The 20,181-nt window shown below is 48.6% G+C and overlaps 2 protein-coding genes across 2 annotated transcripts; one reads left to right on the top strand and one right to left on the bottom strand.

The window, feature by feature from the left end:
- Window positions 1-12,579: 12,579 nt before the first annotated feature.
- EI90DRAFT_3021154 (uncharacterized protein) lies at window positions 12,580-13,533 on the bottom strand (the record flags this gene model as incomplete). Its single annotated transcript, XM_039057611.1, has 3 exons — window positions 12,580-12,981; window positions 13,044-13,288; window positions 13,338-13,533. 3 exons carry the CDS (start codon window positions 13,531-13,533, stop codon window positions 12,580-12,582), a joined length of 843 nt encoding a protein of 280 aa, XP_038909651.1.
- A 4,634-nt stretch (window positions 13,534-18,167) lies between these two features.
- EI90DRAFT_3021153 (uncharacterized protein) lies at window positions 18,168-19,950 on the top strand (the record flags this gene model as incomplete). Its single annotated transcript, XM_039057610.1, has 11 exons — window positions 18,168-18,246; window positions 18,382-18,503; window positions 18,583-18,666; window positions 18,717-18,837; window positions 18,896-19,105; window positions 19,170-19,241; window positions 19,301-19,369; window positions 19,491-19,604; window positions 19,665-19,679; window positions 19,743-19,852; window positions 19,900-19,950. 11 exons carry the CDS (start codon window positions 18,168-18,170, stop codon window positions 19,948-19,950), a joined length of 1,047 nt encoding a protein of 348 aa, XP_038909650.1.
- Window positions 19,951-20,181: the final 231 nt, after the last annotated feature.

The following is a 20,181-nucleotide window of genomic DNA, read 5'->3' as shown; positions in this document are numbered from 1 at the left end:
AACAAAGCAATCTTAAGCGGCGTCTGGGATGCCGACGATTCAAGTAAAGGTACCAACAAGCCCATTTTCAGGGCCAACATCAAAAGATGACCCCGAGCAAGGATACGGACATTGTGATGGATGACACTACATACCACTTCTGGATTGCCTTGTGTGATTGTGGAATCAATGTATCCAAAAGTAGCAGAGGAAAAGAGGCCATCCCTGTAGATATCCACTACGCCGGTGTCATAGATGACGATTACGGGAATAAGTGGCCCATGAAGCTCGTGGTGTCCTCATGTTTACATGCATACTAGGAACAAGCGGCGAGCTAGGGGCACTGACGCGGAAGAAAAAAGTCGTTCTTTCCTCAGGAAACGCATAAAGTGAATTCAAGGATGGACTTTCGGCGATTCCCACGTGCAATCAATTCGGTGAATCGGTCATCACAAGAGGGATCGCATGAACAGCCAAGACGACGTTCTTGCTCTCGTTACTGAACTCAAGATAAGTCCTCAACGTGCGAGAACAGCTTTGGAGGTGAGGACCGAGTTGCGCCGGAGTTGCTCATGTCCGGCGTTCGGTAGGCAGTGCTATTTCAGTCGCCCTCCGCGCCTGATCGCGTCTCGTTGTCTTGGCTGATTCACTTTCTTGATTCAAACTAGCGTTCAGGGGACAGCTACTCAAAGGCTGTGGAATATGTGTGTACTCACCTCCATCTCCTCATAATCTCCGTCTTCCTTTGGCTTACCGCCCCTTTCTTCCGCCTGCATCTTCTTTACTGCTCCCAGATTGTCTCTGGGGCAGAGGTAAGTTGTTGCACATAGCACGCCATGAACGGGCAGAGGAAGCGCCCTTCCAGCTCCAGTGGTGTTGTGGGTCGTCTCAACGATTGGGCTTTTCGCTCCCGCCCAAATGACGCCCAAGATGACTCTCGTGGTGCTGAAGGCGCCCCACCAGCTAATGGATGGCGACTAAGTCGCGTGTCATCGCTCAACCTCTACCCTTCATCCTTGTCGTCACCCGTCGTAAGATCGAAACCGCTGACGCCGATCGACGCGGGACTCGATGCACAGGCATCCGAACTCATCCTTGGTGCCGTTGCCCGCGGAAACATAGACGGCACCACAACGGCACGGCGGATAACCGGGAACAATCCGTCCTCATCACCACCATCATCTTTTACCAAGAAATCACTAGGCAATATGTTCTCCGGCCTTTCTCTCACCCGTGAGAAGTCTATTGCGAACGAAGATGACAAAGAGCAAGAGACTAGGATTAGGGAGAAATCTACGTTCTTTGGGGGAAGGCAGCGTCGTTCATCCAGCTCCAGCCGACCGAAAGATGGCAAAGATAAAGATGAAGATGAACCAAGAAGCTTTCGATCGCGCGCACGCTCCTCTTCTCCATTTCGACGGCGCCTCTCAAATCGTGACCCCTCTCCAGCAGTTGAGGCGCTACGCATGTCTCAATCCGATGCTGAGCTCTCTGAAGCGGAAGATTCCTCTGTCACGACAAAATCCTCTCGCAAAACTTTTGGTGTTCGACGATCTTCCTTCTCCCGTAGTGGCACAGACGACGAGTACTCGTCCGGCAATAGCTCCGATTCTGATGACGATGAATTGACCGAACAAGGCTCCACTATATCGGATCGAGAGAAGAACACCGAAACCGGAATCACGACTGATGCCAGTTCGGCGCGTTCGTTTGACATCCTAACCGAGCGCAACACGGAGAGAAATGCGTTACTCTCACTTGACGCAAACGGGAACCCGTGCCGGGCAAATGACGATGTAGACGACTCGCCCGACCCATTAGGCGAGGGTGTCAACGTTGTCCGTCCCCATGAACCTTTATTTGCTCAAACCCTCATGGGAACCCCAAGAGGGCGCGGTTCACGTTCTACGGCTTCAACTTCAGGGAAAGAACCAGTTGGTGCTGATTCCCCACAGCGAAATACACCTAAGAGGAAGAAAACAAACAAGTTGGACAGACTAGAATTGCACACTTCCAGGCCGACGTTTCAACGTGATAGATGCACGGTCGTGCTGACCCATGGGGATCCAGCGGGTTGGCTCGCAGAGCAGGAGTCGTTTGGAAGGAAGAGGGAACCCAGAAGATACGTTGTCGCAAGCGATCTTAGCATAGAGAGTTCTTATGCTGTTGAATGGGGGATAGGGACCGTGTTGAGGGATGGAGATTATATGTAACTCCCACTCTTATTATTTTATGGGGGGGATTAAGTGAGCTAACTCAATGTGCCCTACAGGATCTTGGTGTCAGTGCAAGAAACTGAGAATAAATGTGGGGCTGGTCATTCTCGTTCATCTTAAATTTATTGACATATGTCTGCAGTGGATCCAGAAAACAACGCACCCTCCACTGACCGCGTGGCCAAGCTGAGAAATCAGCAAGAGGTACGGATGCCCGTTTTTGACTCAAAACTTGTCCGGCCTTCTCAATTGCTCCCTAGCGCCAAGCCTTGGCATACCTCCTTGCCCGCCAAGCCACTGGCCTTCTGCAACGCACCAAATTGCAGTGCACAGTTATTTGTCAAGCTTTGCACGCGAGGAATGCCCGTCATTTACTTACGGATCTGATTGATTATACGGAACCCTCTATGGTGATTGTTGGGAGTCGAGGATTGGGTCAATTGAAAGGGTGGGTGTAGCGAGTGAAAATGGTTTACGCAATCTAAGCCTTGTTATCCAGTGTTTTACTTGGTTCAACATCCCACTACCTCATCCAAGTAAGCATCACTGTCATCAACCAGCGCTTCCATATGCTGACGGAGTCTGGCCCTCTAATCTAGAAATCGTCTGTCCCCGTGATGGTTGCCCGCCGACGACTTCGTCGTCCTGCCAGGCGCACCGCACACCTCCAACCGCGCGCTTCGGCGCAACACCGTTCCCTCTCTGAGGCTGTCATCGACAAAGCGGGACCAGGGAAAGTCGACAAGGACGTAGAACACATGCGAGAGGAGATACAGAAGGAAGAGACGGAAGAAGTCGAGATGGCAAAGCATGGGATATCGCTGCCTCTCAAGGCTCAGGAATTGTGATCGCTGCAAGAATTTGTCGTGTATGCATGAAGCAGATTGTTTTTCTCTTTGTGATTGATCGAACCCCTTTTTGTCTCTTACAGCATAAACTATTTGATCATGTTGTGCTTTTCTCATTACTTACGTTCTGAGTATGTTTTCGCTGATAGTCGATCACCTTTGAGTGGTTTTCACCCCATAATTCCAGCAAGTATGCCCGACTCATTTTTTGTTCTGGTTTTGTGATCTCCTCACGATGTTGAAATGGGGCTGGCAAATGGAGTATAACTTCAACAACCCCTCATTTAACGGACTTGACTCCTTTTGAGGCATCAAATCTCACTGGCATGAAATGCCGGCCCAAAAACATGCTTCTTTCCTGGTGGGCGGCCGCAGCTCACCGTACCAGCGGTTTCTATCAGCGTGACGGCCTATTCATTCCTTCAATCTTAACCCCCTTCGTAAAGACTCTAGCTTGGGGTCTGACCATCAACTGTGACTGAGATGCGCGCGGCTGGATAAGAGCCTGTATGGAGGCGAATTAATTAATAGAAGCCGCGTCCAAAGCCGGTATTGACCAAAAACCGGTCGCAACGTTGCTTGAATAACATCGGGCGCCTTTCCGGACGGATCTACCGGCGAAAAGTCAGGAAGGAAAGGAATCGTGCCGGATAAACAAGCGACTTTTGAAAGCAAGGTAGTTCAGTGACATTGTCATCGATGGCAGAAACAATGTGTTTGCTCATGGTCAACTGCAGTACACAGCTGATCTTAAGAATCCGACCATGGGAAGATGCCACATTGCTCATAAACCATCATTAGCTATATAACGTCACCTTCTCACACTTACTGCCAATACAGGAGGCTAAAAGGGGCGCAGCCGAAGGCTCCGTTGCCTTGGGAAACTTCCTGGGTGACATGCAAAACATGATCTGAACATTAGCAATTTGGGATCATACAGTTACGGAAGGTTAAAAATGCAATGTAAGAGGTATGGATCAAACGGAATGAGATGCAAGCCTGGGTCACGATCCAGGATACCACCAAAATACCGTGGCCTAAACATACAATTCACCGATCAATCCAGCTACAACACCAAACCAAGGAGAATACACACCAGTATACAATATAAACCCAGTAATATGACACCTTCTAACCAATTACTCCTACCGTGACTGATGCCAAACGCGACGGTGAGAACAGCCAGGAAAAGAACGATGCTCTCAAAGGGATCAAAGAGGAACGTGAGAGGTTTCCCTATGATCCACCCCCAAATAACGAGAAATCTAGCGGAAAGGTAACTCAGTTACCGCAAGGGAGGGGTAGTGGTGAAACAACTCGGCGCACGGAAGGACGAAGAGGGCAATCTGAATCGAGGATCCAACGGCCACACCAATCGAAATATCCAACTTATCCTTCACAGAGCCGGACACGGCAGTAACGAGTTCGGCGACATCCCCCAACAGAGGGAGAAGAATGAGACCTGCCCATTCCGCAGGGACGTAACCAGATTTCGTTAGCCCATCGACAGAGGTAACGAGGTGCACAGCGGTGAAACTCATGAACTGCGAAGAGATGTTGTACTCAGAGAGGAAGATGAAAGCCGTTCGCAAAAACGCACGCCAACCACCATGACCAAAAGTCCAATCGCGATCGCCACAGTCAATTGTGGAGTCTCCTCATCCTCAGCCGAAGTTCCTAAACCCTTTTCTGCCTTCACGTTTCCATCCTGAACCGCAGTGCTGGTGTCTTCCACTCTATTTGATCGCCCCATGAGTTCCTCTGTGGAGTCCAAACTAGTGCCGTTACTCTTCTTCCTTCTTGAATGCTTCTTCACCTTATTCTTCGCTGGCTCAGATCGGGCTCGGTTCTTGGGAGGGTACTGTTTCGAAGGGGAACGATCATCGCTCACGCCCTTCTCATTGTAGAGGTGCGCGTGCGACCAGAGCTGAAAAATCAAGTACGAAATGTAACTGCAATATTACAATTGGCTGAACTTCATGGTGACGAAGGTGTGAGCTGCTAACTTAGCGAGAAGGATTACGGCAACCCCATGGCTGGCACGAAGCACATCGCCCTCTTGATCACTATGTTGGGGGTTCCAGGTAGTTGCTACCTTGAATACAGCTATTCACTCATCGACCACCAAAAAAAAGGACAAATGGAATACAGAGCATCAGTATCATCATCCAGTCAACAGAGAAAAAAGCTCGTGAAACAACACACCAGGAATGAGGATAGCAGTGACACTTAAAACCAAAAGTGAAACATTGAGCTGCGCCCCAGTCTCCATAAATCCCTGCTCCGCAAAGCGGGTGCCGCCCGCGAAGAAGCACGTGCCGAGGACTAGAAGCAGGTTCGACAGGATCGAGCCTACCACTGTATTAGTGGTTCCAAAGGATCAGTTCACGTCTAACAAAAGAAGAGGAGAATTGGGAGGGGAAACATACATGAACTTTGGACAACCCTCAATCTGCCTTGTCTATCGGCGCACGGCAAAGATCATCATGTCAATGATTGTGCGGACGGTAGGAACTCACACAAGGGCGATTGTCTATGCGCCAGGTTGAGTATGGGAATCAACATTGGATGCAGAGGGCGAGGATGTCCGGTCAATAAAAACTTACACCAACAAGCAACTCGACAACATTGCGCACTGCCCAAATATGCCGCCGACGCTCGTCAGACTAACGCATCTAAAAAGTCGAAATAAGTTACCTACGCGTGACATGTAACAGACCGCCAAGAGTTTGTCCAAGTCGTATGGCAAGTTGCTCCGTCCCGAAAGAGAGGAGCCTAACGAGAGGTATTATCGCTAGGGAAACAGCTGATTGCACAGGTATTCAGATTGGTTGGCCATACAAGCCGATGATGGAAAAAAAGGCGGGGTAGATGAATGGTTGCGCCAGGAAGTTGACGTTGTTGATGCATATCCACACGCGGTAATGGCAACCAATCCGAAGACGGGAATTTAGGAACCGGGAGCGGTGAGATATAACGCGAATCCCCAAATAGTCATTAAAACGTGGAGGTAAGAAACGCTTGTTAGCCAATGTTGGTGGTGACAACAGAGGTTGCGAGTGTGCAGATCCCAAGGAGGCGAGACGTACTGACGAAAACGACTGTATTCTTATTAGATGACTTATCGGGGTCCAGAGCAAAATTGAGGGCCCACTTGGGGTAAGCCGATATCAGTCAGGTAATAAAATCTGGAGCGGTGGATCTGACGGTGAAGTCATACGTACGGAGATGGGGACGAAGATGAGAAGAGGGTTGAGCCCTACATAACAAAATGAACGCAGATTGTCAGAGATGGGTGATGGCCGGGCGCGGCGGATCGGGGTAACTGAAATGAGCGGCGAACTCACATGAAGCAAAGACGATTGCCTTCAAACTGTCCATCTTGGTAGGCTCCTCCACAATCTTCTTCGCTGGCACAAAAAGCGACACCACCGCACGGGTTCCTTGCGAAGTGACGCACGGGTGATCTCTTGCACTGGTGAGAGTGTCTTCCGCGTCCTGGTCAGAAGTGAGAATAGACAGGCTGTCAGGTCCGGTTGTAGTGTTTTCAACGACGTTGGTTGGAGAAGCAGTGCGAATATATGATTCGGTGCTGCTATTGCTGCGAGGTTCGGCGGTAGGGGGAATGCTGGCTAGACCTGTGGCTTCTCTCGTAAGTAGCTCTGTGGGACGTTAAAAGTCGACACTTTAGCATCATTAAACATAGGATCGTTGTGGCTGCGGGCCAACCTAACGTATCAGTCGACATGAAGGATTGACGGTGTTGAGTGGACAAGGCTTGTGGAAGGAGAGAGTTGTTGAACTTATAGTTGCTAAAACAGGCTTACGCAGCAGCAATTCATCTTCGGCGGACGGGGAATTCCAGTTTCCAGTACTTGTGACTGTTTCATTGCGTCATAGAGCATAATTCACGCGTTCCTGCCCCCGAGGGTTGACTCTAGCCATCTTGAAGCAGCGTTCGGCGGGGTTTCCATTTGTTCCCATTTACTTCAGTAATCTATTGTATTGGAATATATGTAATTCGAACTGTATTGACTAGTGGAAATTCCAGAAATTTGGTCAGTTGATTTTGCCATTACACCTTTCACTTTTAATCGGACAGATCCCCGGCCTGAAGCCCCGTAGTAAAAATCAACGTATTTGCACAAACTTGGCGTGGGAACACCACCGGCACAGTTCAGCCGAGGGCATTTGCCGAATAAATCGTTTAGTTATTTATTCACATAACCATGAATTCATTGCTTGTCAACCCTTTGACAACAATTTAGTAAAAAAAAAAACAGCGCATCTAATTTTATTCATTACAATGGATATATGTATCGTACATGACTCATCTGATTTAAGTAACTCGTCTATGAGAGGCTGAGCATCATTCTTAAGGCTACTCTCAAGAGAAGACAGTAATTTTGGTATGGCTCGTTGTCGGAGGTGCACAGCCAGTTTCATATTCTTTCATAATATTTTCTGCGCTATGGGTTGGCCGATAGGAACCGTACCGGTTCAGGATGGAAACGTGGATGCATAGGAACTTCGGCTGAGGATGAGAAGACTCCACAGCTGACTGTGACGAATGCGATTGGACTTTTGGCCATACACACTGTGCCTTTTTGCTTCGATTCGCTTTATCTTATCTCTTCGCAGCTCGTAATTATCACCATGCTGCCCTCGTTATCTCTATCGATGGGCTAACGGAATGGGGTTACATCCTAGGCAGGTTACCAGCCTCTAGTTACATCCCCGCTGAATGGGCAGGTCTCATTCTTCTGCCTCTGTTGGGGGATGTCGCCGAACTCGTTACTGTCGTGTGGCCGTTGGATCCTCGATCCAGATTTCCCTCCTCTTCATTCTGTGCGCCGAGTTGTTTTACCCCCCCCTTTATGGGAGGCACGGTAACTGAGTTACCTCTCTGCTAGATTTCTCGTCATTCTCGGGTAGATCATAGGGAAACCTCTCATATTCCTCTTTGATCCCTTTGAGAGCATCGTTCTTTTCTTGGCTGTTCTCGCCGTTGCATTTGGCATAAGTCACAGCAGGAGTAATGCGTCATATTACTGGGTTCATATGGTATACTGGTGTGTAGCTGGATTGATCGGTGAACTGTGTATTTTTGACCTTTAACAGTATGATACCAAATTGCTAGTATTCAGATCATCTTTTGCATCTCACCCAGGAAGTTTACTAATAGTGACGAAGCAACGAAGCCTTCTACTGCGCCCCCCTCTCAGCCCCCTGCATTGGTAGTATGCATGAGAAGGTGACGTTGGGCTACACATGGTTTGTGATTTTGAATGAGTAATGTGGCATCTTCCCATGCTCGGACTCTTGAGAGCTGTGTACAATTGACCATGAGCAAACACATTGAATTACCTGGTTTTTAAGGTCACTTGGAGTACATTCTAGATCTCTGATAGTGATACGAGTCTGAGCCAACGCACGACACAGCTTCACACTTTAAAACTTCCATGCCCGTTTGTGCAAACAGTTTCCACGCAAAACAAGTTGAAGCAGAAGATGTCAAACCCTCACCACTGTCACCACCTCATGATCAGGCCAACACCCCACCAATCTTACAATGTGTACCGATACCCACTCCACTCATCCCCTTTCTCCCTTCTCGCCTCATCCAAACTCACAAACGTGCCTCCCATCCCATGATGTTCCCTCTTCGCCACTTCCTCACTCTCATATCTGTCCAATATCCTCTCGTCCCTTTCGCCTCGATCTCTTTTCTCATTCTCTCTATCGAGAAAGAAGTGGAAGAGGAGGGAGGTGATGATCCCCATGATGATGTAGACGAGGACTATGGTGTGACCCAGGCGATACCATGGTTTGTCCTTGGCACGGTACTGTTGCAATTTGTGGGCGTGATGAGAATTAAATGTAAAGTTGGATATGCTTGGGGTACGTACGATATTCGAGCTAACAGCTCCGTTGATGTTTCCAAAACTGTTTGGGGGTTAATAAGATGCGACCACCGGTGAGCCATTAAGAATAAATACACACCTGATAATCATTCCCAAAGAGACGGAGCGTTTATAGGACCCTTCGACGTTATTACTCATCCATGCCCTATGAAGATAAAATGAATCATATCAATAGCCCACACCACAGCCGTCCTTGAAGTACCTACAAGGTATTCGCTGCGGAAAGTCAATTAGCCTAGATTCTAGCCTCCAAGGAAAGTACTCGACTCACGAATCACAGGATAAATCCCACTCGCTGCTAAATAAGTAGCGAAATAACTCAACCCTGCATGTCGACTCGCAATCAAAATCGCATATCCCACAACTCCCAACGAGGAAAATCCCAAATTATACCACCCTCGGTGACCAGTCCTATCAGCCATATAACCGACTCCTACGGTAAGTATAGCTGCCCAGACGTAGATGGGTACCGAGAGGAGGTTAGCAGGTGTAGCGCGGTAGCCTAGTTGGTTGATGAAACTTGGTGCGAAGAGCGCGAAGGCATAGAGAGGACCGACCCAGCCGGCATAGCAGAGCACTATCAGGCGAAGCAGTAGTTATGGTGTTTAGACGGGAAGAAAAGGACATAAAAAAGGAACGCACTTCCCAACCAAGTTTTCCAATCCATGAGACTGTTCCAGACATATTTGAAGCTAAAGGCCTCACCACCGGCACTAAACTGATCATCCGTCTGAAGTCGGCCGATAATGAAGGCTCGCTCACGATCGGTGAGGAACTAGCAAGGACGGCAGAGTCATCAGACACCAGGGACGAAAAAGACAACATATTGTTGCGAACTTACCTTGGCGTCATCAGGAAAGTCCTCGACAAGCCAGTATGACATCATACCCGCCACGACCGTGATCAATCCTTCCAAAATAAAGATCCCTATTCAATCCCCGTGAATCATAATGAGTTGGAGTTGATAAACCGCGAATTTGAAAATCGAGGAAAAGCTTACACGCCCATCCCGGTTTACCTATCCAACGATTCCAAAAATAGTCAATCAGTGTCATGATTACCTCATGTGCCGAGACCAAAATCGACCAATCGGGTCAGAGCAAAGAAGCCAAGCACTCACCACCAACACCATGCATTTGACTAATGGCAGCCGCCAATAATCCACCGAACGCTCCCGATGCCGTCGCAGCACTAAAGAATATCGCGACTCGAAGCCCGAATTCGGAACGTTTGTACCAGCAACTGAGGTAGTAGCTGACACCGGGGAAAAGGCCTGCTTCCGCCATCCCGAGGAGAAACCGGACGGCTGGCGTCGCAGGGATCCACATGCACAAATACAAGTGAGAGGTCAAATAAATGTTCGGTCAGCACGAGGGTGCAACGAGTTGTGAGCGTGAAGGCGGAAACTCAATCTTGACATACCCATTAGATCTCTCCAATTCTTTACGAGCCCTTGACACGTCATCACGATCCCCCAAGCGATCATCAGAAAGCTCAACCACAGATGAGGCTTGAGTCTTTTCAGCAACACGTTGCTCGGCACCTACTTGTACGTGAAGGCTCATAAGTCATAATACCCTGCAACACACAAATATCCTTCTCCTCACCTCAAAAGTCGCGTACGAGAAGAAGAAAATTGTCAACGCCCACAAATACTGCTGATCACTGATCTTCAGATCCTTCTTCAGCCCATACAGTGAAGCGTTCCCGATACTCGTTCGGTCGAGAAAGGATAACAGGTAAAGAAAAGACAGCCACGGTATCAGTCGATAGTCTACTTTTCTAATAAGCGCCTTTTCTTCTTCGGGCGTGTATGGCGGATAGACGGCGGGTGTTAGTTGTCGCCTATCGGCGGGTTCAGAGGATTCGAAAGAACGTCTTATTTCGATCGCGACTTTTTCAGAATTATTTGGGGTTGAGGTCATGGCTTAAAGGGTCGTGCTACGACCGGTGAAAATGGAAGAATGAGACTAAGGAATGTAAGACCGAGCAAGTCGATAGTGAGTGAGCAAGTTCGCCGTCGTATTCACCTGGAGAGAGAGAACGCTCCTAATGTGGAGGAACAAAGTGTTTAGTACGCCCGCCAGCCCGATTTCATAGTCACATAAATTTCTATAGCTATTTACGCGCGCTGCTTCCCTCGGACTTTTACGACGCTGATCCCCGAAAACTGACCCTTTGTATGCACTCAACATGCATGCTTCAATAGAAAAAGACAGCTTCGGATGCATGCGGTGACACAATCCATCATGAACTTCCTGGCCTGCTCTGCATCGGCAAAGTCTGCCCACAGATCCTTCGAAATGTGAATCAGATTCAATTCAATTCCGAGGGTCCCTGTAGTTCTCAAGGTTTTGGGTGGTAGAACAGGTCAGAACCCTAGCAACTCTGGACTACCTGCTAGCAGGGTACTTTTCCGATAGTCTATATGCCGGAGTTCACCCCTCCCATACTTGTCGAACCCCTCTCAACGTTGCGAGTCACGTCCTGCCAACTACCTTCTGTAATCATTGATTATTTTACGAACCGAAGCCCCCGCGCCCAAACATTATTAACGGATGATCATATATATATATCAGTATTTTTATTGGGCGATCTGCGAGCAAATACGGCATCTAAGATGTTTGACGTCCATCCGGCTCATGATGAGCTGTACATACTGCAGCGTATATATACATGCATGACGATCCAAGAAGCTAGGGTACATACTGCAAAGGATAAACAATGAACAAAAAAAGGTCCATCTGGCTGCTCCCGGAGATACAGTAGAATGTGTTGCCAGTGTTGCCCAACGTACTAGTACGCTTGTTTCATTGGACTCGCAAACGATCCGAACAGCGTCATAAACTGCGGGACTCACCATTATTCCCAGGTACGTGATGGTGCCCACCGCTGCAGGAAAGGCTAACCGTTCATAATAAACTGCCACCTATTCGGATCGGTCGATCGACTCGGAATTGCCACTTGGAACGACAAAAGTTGATGTGACAAAGTCGTAGTCAGCCTACCCTACGAGTGCGGACGCGGCGGAACGGTCAGATCCCCGCGGTGTGAATACTTACATTGTTAAGTGTTGCACCTGCCACCAGCCACTGAATAAAAAATGAGTGCTTGCTGTTATCATCCCTACGATGGGGCCAGGCCGATTGCCTCGACGTTATTCCGTCAACAATCCAAGTACGTGGCGTACGTACAACACTGAGAAAAGTGATTCCACGATAAAACCGTGTAACGCAACAGGATTTCGTGGAAAATCCCGCACCACTGTAGGATTATTGGAGGCAGGATTTTTTCGACCATCGTGTCATTCCAGGGACTCTCACCTTCGGTTTAGCAGAGGTTGCGCCGAGCACGATTTTAATCATGTCATTCCACAGACCGTCGCCACGGCTTCGCTGGAGGCCGAATAGAGCACGATTTTATCTTGTGTAGACTCAAGTTACTAGGAGCGAAATAAGACTTCATTCAGTATCTAAGCACATCAGTCCCAAGGTTGCGAGGGCCAGGACAAACGCAATTATAAGGGGAATAATACAGAAAAAAGAGTCTTTGCTGGCTTGCGCATAGCGCGCATGTGGGGTTGCAGCAGCGCTGATCCGAGTTCATTTTCCATCAGAGTTCACTTCGCTGGGATACATCTACACCTGCAGCTAGCGAGTCATCTGTGAATACGGTGCGAGCCCAGGAACCGCTGAGGTCAACAATCGCCCATTGAGGATCTACCACACTGATTCGGATGCGACCAACCACTGCGCAAATGGAGGCCAGGTCGACGATTTCAATGTACGATGTGACGGCCTTGAAATACGTCAGCTCTAGGGTGGCATCGCGTCCCTGTGTACCACAAGTGGTCACAACAGCAAGAAGAACGATTTCGGGTTCGGTATTTTTGGATATGGGATTTGGTGGGATGGTGCACTGTAGGATATATTCGAGACGCCCATAGTAGACAGTACGAACAAACTTCTCTTTAGCTCGTGGACGGTGCACATTTGCATCAGCATGCAATTCATACTGTCATAAACGGAGAAGTTCAATAGCAGTTTGGATGTGCAGACAAAGATATGATCACATACACGAACAAAGGAAGCATCACGGAAGGCCCACTGGCCAGTCATCTGCCCAACGGCCCCTCGAATAAGATCGCCTCCATTTCCGATGCGAACTTTCGCCCAACGTGGCATTGTTGGTAGCAGGATATCCAGCCAGGACCCGATCAAGCCACCGAAAGATGTCGTCAAATGCTTGGCGATATTTTTTCGAATAGATAGGTCAGGGATATATTGCTGGACGACAGGTTTGCGTAAAAAAGATATTAGATCTGCATAAATGGAGTTAGCTGAAATAACTGGAACAAGGGAAGGACTCACAAGCGGACTTTTTAAACAGTTGCTCGTACCGTGAAGGGACATCCATATCCCGCCTTTGTGGCATCAGCTCAACTAAGTTGTACCGATTGACAACCTCGAATAACTGCGCTTTCTGGTACTGTCTTAGTGCAAGGCATGTGAACGGCTCCTTTCGAGACTTGATGGCAGGTAAAAGTGAGCCACACCACCGCTCCATAGGGGTGCCGAAGTCCTTGGAGGACTGGTTTGAACCGGTCCTGAACCGAGGACCGAACCATAATGGGACCGGACCATGGTTCGGTCCGGATTCGGTTCTGCAATGGTTCGGTCCTGGTCCTGAAAGCTGGAGGATAGTTGGGACCGGTTCCGAACCGAACCGAACCGCAGGACCAGAAGATTAATTATGTGTAAATACAGTGCCGTATCAGCATTTGTAAAAGATTTCATTTAGCGCTCCGGAGATTTTACAATGTTTCAGCACATTCAGGGTGGCGAGGAAAATTGGAGAAATTTGAACAGTATATACACCCTCGCCATTGTAGCTTCGTGGCAATCCTTGGTGGGAATCTAAGGCAAAACTCATGTTGGAACAAGGGGACTAATCTTGCTTAGTTGATGATACATGTTCCTGATATCCTATATGTGTGCATTTCATCATAATTATAGTGGGTGATATGAGATTGGGTTGAACGGTCCCAAGACCGAACCGAACCGTAAGAGGACCATAACCGCGGTTTGGTTCGGTCCCATTATGGTTCGGTCCTGGTTCGACATGACAGTCAAATTTTGGGACCGGTCCCGGTTCTGGTCCTCAAAATTACCTCAAGACCGAACCGAACCGGACCACGGCACCCCTACCGCTCCATGATAAAGGTCCAATTGTTACATGGTGGCCCATTGTTTCGGATGTTGTATGGGATATGAAGAAGCGCATGCAGCGTGAGGGGGCAGGTAGACAGTCATTGTGTGGAGAACTGGTAGTAAATACTGGAAAAGTGTTAGAGATGGGCGGATTCAGACGACTCCGGAGTGGAATCGGAGACTTAGCGTGGAGGGACCTTGGCCTCAGCGACTCAAGCGGAGCGCTGTGCCATTGCTGTTTGTCCATTTGGTCCTTAATTTCACAGTAGGTGAGCAGGAAGTCTCTAGAGGGCATTTCAGGGCGATTTCGGACTGAACCCACGAGTATGTACAAGCGCCGATATATATAATGGGAGGGCAAAGGCACAAGGAAACAAAGGGGAACCGAATCGGAATGAAGACATCCGAACAGGGACAAAGGGAAGAAGGAGCGGAATGGTACCGAAAGGTCATAAGGAAGGACCTGTGATCACGTCCGAAAGGAGGTAGGGAGGGCAAGGCCCAGAGGGGCAGGAGGATGAGGAGAAGTGGGGATGATGACTACTGGCTAGAATGGGAAGAAGCAGTAGTCCAAATAGGGATGAGGGGTAAACGTGAGAGATACATTACAAGCGGCGAGAGTGCCGAAGGCGATCTGCGAAGCTCGGGGGTTGTGGAGCTTACGGGGGTTACGGAAGTGGGGTTGAAAGTCCGAGGGATATTGGCAATGGTGTTTACGTAGTATGAGGTCACCAATGCAATGGACTAAGACCGAGGTGGAGTCAAAGTCCGAGGTCGGGACTATGACGGAGGCTCGGAGCAGAGATATGATTGGCGTCCACGTAGGAAGTACGGGACAGTAGCGGAAGGTCGTAACTTGGCGGAAGGGTGGCGGAGGAGTACCAGAGGGAGGAGAGAGGGGAAAGGTAAGGGGGAAGGAGTGGCGGAGAGGAGGGTTGTCAGGACCGAAGGCGAGTATCGGAGCGGACGGGGGAAGCGTAGGAGGATTACGGGAGGGTGGAGGCATTGCGGAGGGGGCAGTGGAGTAGGAGGAGGAGGAGTAGAGGTGGCGTGGGGGGTAAGGAGGAGGTGTGTTGCCAAGACCGAAGGTGAGTATTGGAACGGCAGCGGTAGGTTATGACTCTGGAGGTGAAGAGGGTGGAGGTCTGGAAGTCAGGTCGGGGTCGGGTATGCATGGATATGACAAAAAGCAAATATGTCATGCACGCAACTTAAACAATGAGAGAACTGACATTTCATATTCTTTCACATACTCAACAATGTCCTGCTCAAGCTCATCCAGATCTTGCTCCATGAAAGAATATTGGATTGTGCGTTTAAGGATTGAGTTAAATTTCATGAAATGTTTGTAGTACTTGGGACGGTTGAAGCGGTTTCTGAGGACATATGGCACGATGTGGACCATCCAGAAAGCCCAATCTTCAGCTGTGAAAAGGTGTTTTTCACTCCAGATGTTGGGGGTACGGTGTCCAAAAGATGAAGGTATTGTATTGCCAGCCAGAGCTGTTTCTTTTCCAATTATTTCCCAGACATTGTCCGGGATACAATAGCTTTCACTTCCTTCGTCCAACCCTTTATATTTTCCTTGCCATAGTGTGACTAAGTTTTTTGAGTGATTTTCTAAGCACAGGTGCATCCAGTCACGGGGGAAAGAGGAAGATATTGAAATAGATGGGAGCTCAGTTAGTACGCAGTTCCCATTGATACCGGACTGTTGTTGAATATGGGAAAGCTTCGATTTCGAGCCTCTGGAACCACCTTGAAGGGAAGCGATTTCTGAGAGGGTGTGCCAGTAGTCAGACTCAGAACGAAGCAAGCCACCCGAAGTATCCCAGTATGTATTGCAGACTCGGGGCTGGTCATGAGGAGGCGCATGAGGAACATAGTGAGTTGTTGCGCCGTCAAGGTTCCTAGTACCCTTGATGCAGCAAACCGGACAAGGAAAGATGCCATTAGGGCCCTTAAAGTTCATTAAGTGCTTCATAGCAATCATATCACCATGGCAAGAAATTGGGTAGGCACGCAGCTTGAAAGTCTCATTTGAAGCTACATCCAATGCCCACTCTCCTTGCGCCAGTTGCTTGCAGTCATCAACAAGTGGCTGTAGGAAGGAATTAAAGTCTTTCGGTGCCTTTGGTCCTGGAATTATTGCCAGTGGAAGGATATTCGAAAGTTTGGTTCGTTCCTCAGGTGGCAAATTGAAGTTGATTGCAATGATAGGCCAGCAAGTTGTGCTGCCATCACGCTGGCGCTTGAATACCTGAAATCCATCCATCATGATGCCCAGGGCAACATCGTGATGGTCGCTGAAGAAGCGGTGCTGGTGTTGCTGCCCATCTATTTTGACCTGTTGTTGCAGTAGACCAAGATAGTGAGCCCCGTGAAAGACATCGTCAATAGTTGCCATGCCCAGGTCCAGAGTCCCGCGATACTTTAGTAGTTTAGCAAAGTGTCGGTTCAGATAAAGGGCCTTGAGGTGAGGCCCTATTGGGAGATAATGGAAAGTGTTGAGGGGAACATGGGTATTTGGTCTGAAGCGTGGTTGACTGCAGTGTGGACAAGCATCAAGGTTGGAAAGTTTGGATGAAAAACAGCAACAACTGTTGATGCAACAGTCATATGAGTACTCTATGACGTGAGAGAGCCTTGACATGTTCGAGTGAAGTTGATACAGTGATTTCAGTTGAAGTTCTTTGAAGCGTGACCGAATGATGTTGTATGTTGAGCTGGACATGTTGCTGCGGATCAGAACATCGAACATCTTGAGGTTCTTGTAGTCCAAGTCTGAGAGGGGTTGGTTATCTGGACATTGGCAGGTTTGACGGGCAATAAAAATTCAAGGAAATAGGGCACACAAAATTGGTTATATCGCTGCAAAGTTGCATCTGCCTTATATCTCTCAACAGCTTCCTGTCAGGGTACCGAGCTGCTCGGACTCTAAGTCGAGGGATCCCGAGCCTTCGCTGGAGCTGAGGCCGAGGGGGACAGGATCAGTCTCAATGGGGGAACCCGGCAAAGCGGATTGCGATAGGGATTCCAGCTGAGCAGTGAGGGGAAGTGAGATCATATCATTGTATATACTATGTACAACATACCTGAGCAGCGAGGGGAAGTGAGAGAAGAAAGTTATCTTCCTCACTCGCTACCCAGGGAATGATAAAGTCAGTATACCCAGCGAAGCGGGGCCGCTCTGCAGAAGGAAATATAACAAATGTCTGTGCCAGTCCGGGGATGATGATCAGGCTGTGCGGGTATGGGGCAGGTGTGTCATCAGTTGTGTGTAAGCAGTCCGGACTTAACCGGGCTGTACTCTGACACTTCCATCCATTCGTCTAGAGATGTTCGGCTGGAACCTGCAAAGTCTTCCGACCCATCATCACTGTATGGTTTGGCATCATTCTGATTGTCGCTTTGTTGATTACTGGTAGCAAACAACAATGTAAAGCCATTGTTTAATCCCAGAGCGAAAACTCACACAAAGTTGTAATCATCATCACAAAGTATCTGGTCGGTCTCTGAGGCCCCACGCTCACATTCAACTGCACTTTCTTGCAGCAAATTTCCTGTGGTGTCTGGTGTTGCTTCCAGGACAGGATCAGAAATAAGTTTCCGTCTCTTATAGTAGCTCTGGGGAATCGGACGGCCTAATAGGAGTGACCTTTCTACTTCACGACGCCTGCGAGCCGTGCTAACTGAATTCCCAGGATCCCAAGCCCAGATCGCTGCAGTTCTGCCAGTGTGGCGACTGTAGAAAGCCATGCCCAAGAGCGTGCCAGAGAGCACCAGAATGTTTAACTAAGATGACGAGGGTATTTATATTCTCACAAGGAACGAATTGGCCCAGTAATGAGATCTGTTGCAGCAGTGTACCCCAGTGGGCAGAGGGCGCTTTGGACGCGTTGTGTTGGATTGTTTGATTCTATTTGGGGCGAGAGTCAATTCAACTTAGTTTTGTGCCGCGATCCCTTTTCAATCACTCACCCCACTCCCATGCCTCGTGTCCAAACTTCAAAACGCACGCTCTCCTCTCTTCAGTGTGAAAGAGATCAACTTGATAGGGAGATGGAAGGTGAGTTTTCACCCCCAAACGCGCTAATCACTTTTGTCGTTATCACATCATCCAGGTCTTCAGAAGGGTAGCACCACGTGTAGGATGAAGCATCCTTGTCATATGGGCTGATCTGATGTGTTGTCGTCCCCTTAGCATCTCGGAAACGTGTCCACGAGAAAATAGCGTGGCCAAGGGGTCACCCGGATCGTGTCAAGGGCGGGTTCCACCTAGCTGAGGCAATGGGCATCGAGAAGCATGAAATGACTCTAGTACGAGTGAGTAAAGAAGCCTTTATTCTTACAAGATGCTGCAGCTTGGGAATGATACCAGGAATCTGTTTGATCTGCTCTGCAGACGCATCTGGGGAAGGCATTCCATAATGGCATGGTTCAACTCCAAAAACTTGACTACGAGGTGCTTTGGCAGATTCAAAATGATGTGAGCATATTAAAATTGTATTACATATCACTTACACTCGCACCATGCAGGTCATCGCGGAACATCCATGGATTAAGTCAGACTATGAAGGGGCGTGGCCTATTCAGGAACTCATCAGGACAGCGATAGGAAACCGCAAGACAGGCATTCGACAAAGCAAGCAAAGAAAAGGTGATACAATCTCCCCACCTGCCACACAACCGTTGATGCTCTATTTCAGTCCATGCAGGTGGAAGTGTCAAGCGGATCTCAAGGTCGACCAATGAAGCAGATGAAGACCACACCGAATCAGACAAGGATTGTGGTGGATCAGATGCAGACCGTGAACCGGACGAAGATCGCAGCGGATTGAACGAAGAACCTACCGGGACAGACGAGGATTGTAATGAATCAGATGACAGTGGCCACTGGGGGGGAACTCCTCAGACACGTAGGAAAGGTAAGGATATTAATCATTAGTATTTCCCATTGGTACTTGGCTCTTACCTTTCTACATTATCTAGGGACGGAAAGTACGAAGCAATCCTCTGCCTGTATGACGAAACACGGCGCTAAAGTTGATCATCCAATCAAAGGTAAGTGGCTGATAAACCAACAGTGTCCTCAAGAGTCCTGTGCTGAACCTTCTATTTAGAGCCAACAGGGCTTCGCTTGCATCTGCACCTGAACAGTAAGAACGCCCATGATATTGTCGACAATGAAGGTAAGTGGAGCTCATTTATTTGTTATTTAGTCGCAATTTCTAAGATCATACAGGCATGGACCATTCTCCTAAGCGTATGATTTGTTGATATAATTAATTTCGGCTTCACTGGGGCAGATAGGTCATCCTCATGCAAGTTATTATGACAACGACAACGATAGCGACAATCCCACAAGTGGAGCTGAGATCGAGGGTGGTTTCATGTCTGCCGCAAACAAAGCATTGCGGGGCAAAGGTGTGTCTTTAAATTTGTCTTTGTGAGCATCCTGGTATAGTGCACTGATATTCACGAAAGTGTCACGACCAAAACGTACGTCACTTTCTCTCCCGCTCATTCATCTCACTCATTTGGAATAGCCCATGCCCTTCCCAGGAAGACAGCCCCACTGGATGAGGAGTGTGAACTGGGATCCAGTAGCAAACGCTCGTGAGAGCTGCATGGTGGATCGGATGGGAACCACACTCGTACTAAACTGGGAAAAGGTACTTAGCGTCTCACTCTTGATCCATTGTTCATAAATAATTTCTAGGCACTCCTTACCGCTGTGATTCACAAGGACGAACTAGACGTGCGAGTCTGATAATCTCAGGCCAGAAAGGAGCTAACAAGCCGACCAGAAGTAGGTGCACGAGCCTAAGGAGTTCCATTCAGAATAGAGCTAACAAGAATTGTTCGTTGACCCCCATCACCCCCGACCTCTACTTACTCCGGATCTTGTTAGGCTAATGAACACCATGCTTTACGTTGCAGCCTCCGCCAGCACCCCAGCTTCTCTTGTCCGTCGCCACCACTGTGCCAATTCATCAGTTTC

Source organism: Cantharellus anzutake, assembly GCF_015039405.1.
Source record: "Cantharellus anzutake strain C23 chromosome Unknown EI90scaffold_102, whole genome shotgun sequence".
In the NCBI taxonomy this organism is placed as follows: Eukaryota; Fungi; Basidiomycota; class Agaricomycetes; order Cantharellales; family Hydnaceae; genus Cantharellus; species Cantharellus anzutake.
This window is presented reverse-complemented; position numbering and strand designations above follow the sequence as displayed.